The sequence below is a fragment of the Metschnikowia bicuspidata genome, assembly GCF_001664035.1.
Source record: "Metschnikowia bicuspidata var. bicuspidata NRRL YB-4993 chromosome Unknown METBIscaffold_6, whole genome shotgun sequence".
Lineage (NCBI taxonomy): Eukaryota > Fungi > Ascomycota > Pichiomycetes > Serinales > Metschnikowiaceae > Metschnikowia > Metschnikowia bicuspidata.
The window spans coordinates 450547-458710 of record NW_017387736.1 but is presented as its reverse complement, the minus strand read 5'-3'; the positions used below and the strand labels follow the sequence as shown (position 1 = coordinate 458710).

General features: G+C 44.1%; 3 protein-coding genes across 3 annotated transcripts; 2 read left to right on the top strand and 1 right to left on the bottom strand.

Moving 5' to 3' along the window:
- Positions 1 to 2099: 2099 nt before the first annotated feature.
- METBIDRAFT_33239 (pre-rRNA-processing protein ESF1) lies at positions 2100 to 4406 on the top strand. Its single transcript, XM_018856250.1, has one exon. It carries the CDS (start codon positions 2317 to 2319, stop codon positions 4321 to 4323), a length of 2007 nt encoding a protein of 668 aa, XP_018710121.1. The 5' UTR covers positions 2100 to 2316; the 3' UTR covers positions 4324 to 4406.
- A 640-nt stretch (positions 4407 to 5046) lies between these two features.
- ERP5 (Erp5p) lies at positions 5047 to 6186 on the top strand. The gene has a single exon (XM_018856249.1). It carries the CDS (start codon positions 5088 to 5090, stop codon positions 5727 to 5729), a length of 642 nt encoding a protein of 213 aa, XP_018710120.1. The 5' UTR covers positions 5047 to 5087; the 3' UTR covers positions 5730 to 6186.
- Positions 6187 to 6391: 205 nt separating this feature from the next.
- Positions 6392 to 7804, bottom strand: ECM14 (putative metallocarboxypeptidase; the record flags this gene model as incomplete). The annotated part of the gene is made up of 1 exon (XM_018859096.1): positions 6392 to 7804. The coding sequence occupies one exon, from the start codon at positions 7802 to 7804 to the stop codon at positions 6392 to 6394; it is 1413 nt and encodes a 470-aa protein (XP_018710119.1).
- Between the last annotated feature and the right edge of the window lie 360 nt (positions 7805 to 8164).

Sequence of the window (8164 nt, the reverse complement as noted above, 5' to 3'; positions counted from 1 at the left end):
GAAGTCTAGGCGAGGAACGTGCTTTTCTTGAAATGGTAGGCCTAGTTGGAAATCAAGGTTCTGGCGGCTCGGTTTAATTTGTGTGATTTTTTCAAGTTCAAGCCAGTATAATACGTTTCATATTTTCCTGAATTCTTCAACCGCTCAATAAGTATATCGGAAGACTTTGGAGATAATCTTCAAAAAGAGAATTTAAGGGAATGGATACAAAGAATTGGAATGGGCCAGACTTGTAGTGGTGATTCTAAAATGTGAATTTAGCAATTGTTTGAACACGACTTTGCTCAAAGTACTCTCCTTCTATATCCATTGTTTTCAACAGGATTTGCACAGACGTGTGCGGGAACTCGTTATCAGCCTGACATTTCTTATAATTATATAATCTTCGGTCTCAAGCGCTTAATCCATTGCGGAATTGAATATCCCTGGTCTTATATCCCTCCATTGACATCCTATAATATGATGTTTCAAAAATACAAATCCTGGACGTTCCGCAAATACTCTTTGAGATAGAAACTGATTTAACAGGGCATAGCTAGAGAAAGGTTGTTTGATTTTTTTTTTTCGGAGTGCTCAATATGATATTGGGAAAGAGATGATATGAAACCATAAGCGAAAAACATTGGTATGTGTATCAATCAAAACAGATTGCAGCACCACAATTTCGCATATGGTCTCCCACTACACTACTCAGTGTGGCCCTATGCAGCTTAACTAACGTTGATCGGACGGGAAACAGTGCTTCCTGCATGGTATGGCCGCAACCGAAAGTTTTGGGTCTGAAATGATAGATTCAGCACAAAAGTCAAAAGACTGGTCGCCTACTATATTTGATTTTTGTGTGGATCAATGCGTTTTCAGCACTTCTTAGTTTTTTTTTTTGAAAGAAATATCATGACAATGAGGCATGTTCTAGCTCCTTCAAATAATTCCCTTGACATTCTAAGAAACCTTAATTTGTTTGTTAAAGTCGTTCGCCAGTTTTTTTTTGCTTAGGGACTAGGAGACAAAGACAGATGTACGTCTTACCGCCTTGTCAAACGAAGTATATTCACGGACTTTGAGAGAAAATTTCCTATGGAAAGGTGACATTTAGTTAATCTGATTCAAGCGGTTGGCATTGGTTATGGGCAGATGTCTTCTTTCGGAGATTTCGTGAATTGGTGCTCGCGCCTTCTCACCTGAGCCCATGTTGCGATCTACTGTAGGTTTTTTCTTTATAATTTTTCGTTAGTGGTAGGGTTTAACGTCTCTTTAGTGACACCCTACGAAATGATGTTTTTTCCGAAAAAATCACAATTTAAATGAAATTTTGATTAGCGGAAGAAATCCTGGTACGTATCTGGGAGCTGTTTGAAAGTTATTCATCTATATATGTTATCGTTCGTGTATTTTTGCCCCTTCAATCAGATGACTCTACGAAAAAAAAAAATTCGAGATATTTATAGAAGGAAAATTATCTTTCAATTCATTTCAAGCAGTTAATAAAAGACATATTGTGCAGGGATACTTTAGAAGAGTTACATCATCTGGAGGATTTACAAATTGTGCCATAGAAACTGGTCACATGATCGTACCTTACGATTCCTGAAAGCTCTATGTTATTCACTGTTGTTAATTTATGAAGTATCCATATTTCTTCAAACCCGATAGCTGCATTCTATGGTTTTTAACAAAAAAAGGCGTCAGAAAAATGTAGTATTCAGAGTCATAAGTTGTTACAGAGGTACCGAAAGTACACCATAATTACGCAGCTGATTTCAAGGATGTTGTAGATTTTGTTTTTGTTGACTCTGAAATTCCGTTTCCAGCTTATTCCATCAGTTTTTCTTTTACACCATAAATGAGAATTTCAGGAAACATGTTATTTGATTTTACCGAAAATTACGTATTCTTTTGCGGAAAAATTTTTCTCACAAAGCTAGCAGCAATTAGAATACCTGATTTCAAAAATACAACGACTCTGGGGTGGATAGAAATATAAATTACTCTTTGACCGGTACAGAGTGAGGTTAAGCTTTCTTTTTTCTTGTCGCAACAAAAGTATGAAATACCTACCCATATTCAATCATCTTCATTTCAAATCAGCTCAGAGAGAGCGGTAAGGTAATCCCACAGTACTCTGTGTGTTGGAGCAAACATAAGGTATTCCAAGATTACATAATTTGCCGATCTGGGAAATGGCACACAGACAGCTCTTCAGAACCTTCTTTATCTCTTGCGACCTGCACACATCAAAAGAGCCGGAACCATCTGCGAAGAGCATCTCATCGAACTTCCAACACGATCTAGGCCTTTCAAAAACTACTTGCAAGCATGGCTAAGAACTCCAAGAAGTCTTCGGGTGCCCCCAGAGACGATAGATTTGCTGCTTCTGCGCATGATCCTCGATTTATCGTGCCCAGCACGAAGAAAAATAAAGTCAAGGTCGACGACAGATTCTCGAAGGAAGAGTTGAGAAAACTCAATGTTACTGCCACAGGCAAAAAAGCTCAGGTAGACAGGTACGGCAGAAGAATTAAGAGTGATGATGATGGCAGCTTTGAGAAATACTTTGAGGAAGAAAAAGTCGAGTCAGAGCCGGAAACTCACGCCAAATCCGGCAGCGAGTCTGAGCTGGAATCTCAAGCTGATTCAGAGGACAGTTCTGATGAAGAGGAGGACAAGCAAGAAAAGCCCTCAAAATCCAAGAAGTCAGTACAGTTCAGGGACGATCCTAAACAGTCTATACAGGAATCTGATGACCTGGAAGAAGAAGCTGGGTTTGTAGATCGTGCCAGAGGCGAGGGCTTGCAGTCAGATTCAGAATCAGAGATCTCAGAGTCCGAGTCCGAGTCCGAGTCCGAGTCCGAGGTAGAAGCCGAGGAAGCCAAGCCCGAGGAGGGGGAGCCCAGCGCCACTTTTGCTGTGGTCAATTTGGACTGGGACAACGTGCGGGCCGTCGACTTGATGTCGACCTTTGCATCCTTTGTGCCCAAAGGTGGGAACATCAAATCTGTCACGATATATCCATCAGAGTATGGAAAGGAGCAAATGCAGCGGGAGGAAACCGAGGGACCTCCAAAAGACCTTTTTAAGCCCAAGTCCAAGAAAAGAGACGAGGACTCGGATTCTGACGAAGAGCTCGACTTGACAAACAAAGAAGACTTAGAAAAAGCTGCAAGAAAATTGTACGAAGAAGACGACGGGCAGCAAGATTACGACTCCAAGGCATTGCGCCGGTACCAGCTACAGAGATTGCGGTACTACTATGCGGTGGTCCAATGTGACTCTGTGGCCACGTCTGAATCCATATATAAAAACTGTGATGGATCCGAATACGAGTCTACCGCCAACATTTTTGACTTGCGTTATGTGCCTGAGGGCATGGAGTTTGCTGACCATGAGGCCAAGGAAACGTGCACAAAAATCCCGTCCTCTTACAGGCCGGACTCAAGTTTTGTCACAGACGCTTTACAGCATTCGAAAGTGAAGCTTACATGGGATGAGACACCGAAGGAGAGAACGTCGCTTTCGACCCGTCTGTTCTCTCAAAAGGAAATTGACGACATGGACTTCAAGGCTTACTTGGCTTCCGACTCAGATGGCAGCGACAACGACGCGCCCGACTTGAAGAGCAAATATAAGAACTTGCTCGGAGGCAGATTTTCTGAAAAGGAGGGTGATGATGACAGCGACGGGGAGGTGGACATGGAAATCACGTTCAACCCAGGACTTGGTGAAGGCGCAGAGAAGGCCAAGAAAGAGGTCGCCCAGCCTTCTGAGGAGACTACCATTCAGGCGTACAAGAGAAAAGAGAAGGAGCGCCGCCAAAAGAGAGCCGAGAAGTTTAAGAGCAAGGTCGAGGAGGAGGATGAAGAAAAGACTGTTGTTCCTGGGAAGAAAAACAAGAAGACCAAGGGCAGAGACAAGAAAGACGCCGAGGACGAGAAGAGTAAGGCGGAGTTGGAGTTGCTCATGTTGAATGAGGAGGACCAGAACCAGGCCGAGCATTTTAGTATGAGGGACATCATCAAGGCTGAGAAGAGCAAGAAGCACAAGAAGAAGGGCAAGAAGAACTTCGACGACAACCTCGTGCAGGATAATTTCCAGGCTGACTTGAACGACGACAGATTTAAAGAGGTGTTTGAAAACCACGAGTTTGCCATTGATCCCACCAGCAGTGAGTTCAAAAAGACTAACACCATGAAGCAGATTTTGAATGAGAGAGGAAAGAGACTGCGTAGAGAAGACAGAGAGGGTTCCAAGAAGAGAAAGACAGAAACAAAAGATGACGGGAGCTCATTGGACAATTTGGTGAAAAAGTTGAAGCATAAAAAGTAGATATCAGGGCATTGAAATTGACAGCGATTTTATTTAATACATAAGTCTGGGCTGTAGACTAATTTCCAGAATTGAGATTGACACGGCTCATGCTGTTGCCTCGTCTGAGTAATAAGCTTGTATAAGGAGCACAAAGAAGGGGGGCGTAATGTGCTGAATAATCTTGCACGGATAAAATTTCCGCAGTACAATCGGCCCCCTTCTTCTTGACTAGTTACGGACTTCCCTGTGAACTATGTTCTTGGTGAAAGAGTGAATTCATTTGAGAACTGTCTCTCGACACGCAGCAAGTGGCGCTCGACTACGAAGTTTGAGTTGCCAGAAGTTTTCCAAAAGCTGAATTTTTTTTTTCCAAGAAATAAGTAAAAGAAATTAAAAGAAAAAAAAGGAAAGAAAACAACCAAAACGAAAGCAATCGGGAGACCAAATATGGTGTTGTGTCGGAGCCACGAAAAGATTAGCTCTGAAAAACCCTGACATACAGTATAGAGAGCCATATTTCACACTTTCACTGAGTAATTTAATTCCACAAAAAAATTACCGAAGAAGCGGAAACACCCATCTCAGAAGTTCATTCATCACCCAAGCCCCCTCCCATTTTTCACCAACAATTATAGTAGTTTATTTTCTTTCTGGCTCTCTAAAATTAATGCGCGCGGCGAGTGCCTACACATAGACGCGTTTTGGTTCTCACCTGCGATCCACGGTGGTGGAAGCACATACCGCACCTGACTAGAACATACGCACGTCAACAGCACGCCAAAATGAGGATCTCTGTGCTAGCTGTATTTGTTTGGGTATCTCACGTGACTGCCTTGCACTTCTACCTTCTGACGGGCCAGACCTGCTGTTTTTACGAGGACTTGACCTCGGACTCGTTGGTGGTGGGTAAGATCGACGCCTACGAGTATGACGAACGTATGGACGATTACTCAAAAAACCCCAACTTGAAGTTGAAGATCACCGTGGACGAAATCTTTGATAATGACCATCGTGTCGTGGACCAGACCTCGCAACCAAGTGGCGACTTTGTTTTCAACTCCCACGACAGTGGAGAGCACAAGTTCTGTTTGACACCTGTTTACATGGACGGCACGCACGGGAGAAAACACCGCATTTTCTTTGACGTGGCTATTGGCGCAGCACTGGAATACGTGGACCTGAAATCGACCAAGAAAGTTGATGGTTTGACTTTGCAGATCCAGGACTTGAACCGGAAGTTGCAGGACATCCACATGGAGCAGGAGAGCATCCGCGAAAGAGAGTCAGTTTTCAGAAACCAGAGTGAATCCACCAATGCACGTGTGGTGTGGTGGAGTATCATCCAGGTGGCTGTGTTGGTGGGAACTTGTACCTACCAGTTGCGCCACTTGAAGGGCTTCTTTGTCAAGCAAAAGATTGTGTAGACTGGATATGTACAAAATGAGGATGAAATGTCTGTGGAGGTATATACGATTTGAATCTGTGGCGTTAGGTTTTTCTTCAATGATGCAGCATTTACATGTTTGCCCAGAGACATGTGATTTATCCGTGAGAAGTTTAGTCTGGCTCAGCACACTCCAAACTGATGTTTGTTTGCTTATTTGTCAAACTTCATCAGCTGTGTATTTTTTGTCATGTCTTTAGGGGCTATCTGACAGTGATCACCAATACTTCTATACGATTATTGGAGATGAATCAAGTGAATTAGAAATGAAGTAAACCCGTAAATTGCTTGGAAAACATTGCTTCTGAACTATGGCCCGGTGAATACGCCTGCTAACTTTTTTTAAAATAAGTGCCAGCTGTCGAAGAGGCTCGTTTCTCTATTTAGTACTCGAAAGTTGCAGCCATGTAGAGATACAGCCACCAAGCTGCCACGAAGAATTGATAATAGTTTCTTTGAAGTGGTTTTTAAAAAAGTCGATTCTGAACGATCAGTTTGTCTCGACACTGTAATATCAATTGCGTTATAGTCGTATTCGCTAAAATGAACACGCTATACGCTCTAAACCTTAATGGCTGGATGTCTTGGAAGGGTCGTCCACCGTCATAGCTCACTGGCGTTCTTTGCCTACATCGCAAAGGTTTAGTCATCAGACAAGATGAACTTACAGAAAACCTTGAGACCTGCCGAGATCTCCTTGCCAACAGGCACAATGTACTTGGCTGGAAGCAAGAAACCCTGTGAGCCGTTGTCCCGCAACTTGATTTGGTAAGCCCAGTATGATTTTTGGTGGTACATGTAATCAAGAGCAGTTCCCGCACCCATGTCCGGGATCAAGTCAGAGTCACGGTCTATGCACGCCGGGAGCACAGAGTAGTATTTGCCGGATGTGAGGCGGATGGCCTTGGAGATGCCGTAGGCCAACTCGATTAGATTTTCTTCGTCACGTGGGCGGTGTTCACACGAGTACGCATATGGAATCAAGATCTCCTGCGAGTACGAATGTAAGTCAATATATCCCCATATTTTGTGACCCTCGTTGGTCCTGTTTAAATAGGTGTCCCACACTTTCAGCTCGTATGCCTCAAAGGGATGAGAACCCGCGTAATCTTCACCGCAGATGGAGTCGCTGGACGGCGTCCAGTGAAAATCGTAAGAGTGGTCGATATCGATTCCACGGCACTGGCTGTCCTCACTGCCGGCGGCCGGCTGCCTGTTTTTACGCCACAACCGGTCAGTAGACCACGAGTATTCGTAACCATCTGGGTTCAGAACAGGAATGAAGAGGAAGTCCAACTTCGCTAGCTCCCGCCAGTTGTCCGGGTTCGACTCAAAGTGATTGAGAATCTCATAGATGCCATAAAGCACCGATGACACCGAAATCCACTCGCGTGCATGCACACCTCCCGTGACCACAATAGTTCGCTTTTCATCATGTGACGTATTGTCGCTTGGAATCAGAAGATGCACGACCTGCAACGGGCGACCCTCATAGGTTTGGCCGATTGTCTCCAAAGTGATAATGTCCGGATAGGTTTGCTGGAGCAAAGCAAGCCATGCGTTGATGGAGCTGAGTGGTCTGAACTGCTTAAAGAAAACCTCGCTCAGCACATGGAGTTTTTCAAGAGCCAGCATTCCAGGAGTGAGCTGGGCGGCAAAAATGGGCTCTGTATTTCCAACCGTCATTTCGTCGGGGAATGTCTCGAATATAGCTTGCGGCAAGTCCCTTATAAGCACCTGTGGAGAGGCCACGCTAATCTCGGCGAAAAATGCTGCTGCATCATTAGAGTGGAGCTGTACATCAACCGTGCCTGCCTTGGAATTCTGTGCCCAAATCTTGTGACCCCGGCTCTTGATATGGTGTAGAATATTGGCGCTTTGGTTCACCCTTACAACGACATTATCCATGTACTGAGAAAGATCAATAGGGAGTTCGCTAGAATCCAAGGACGAATAGTGCGGACGCAGCGGAAGCTCATTTGAAGTGTCTAAAAAAAACGGGATCTGCTGACTGGCCACGACAGCGAACACATACGCTAGCAGGGCGACTTTCATTATTGCTTAGTGGTTTGGTGGACTGGGTGTGTGGGGACTTGAATGAGCCGGGGTGGTTATTACACCCGTACACCACACTATAGACAGTAGCGTTGCTGGTGATCCTGGAAAGTTTAATTTATGCGGTTCATCTCAGGCTTCAAGTGTAGTAAAGTTGATTGCGGGAGGCGATATTTCTGTCATTTGTTTGCTGGTGCATTAATTTGTTGGAGATTGCGACAAGCTGCACCATTTTAGAATAGACATAATGAGCTTCCAGCCGCACGAACGATAAGATACGGCTGCCAAATATTTGGGTCAGATCTCATTTGCTGTATACTGGCTGATTTTATTTTGGAATCAGCGAGAAAGCATATATAA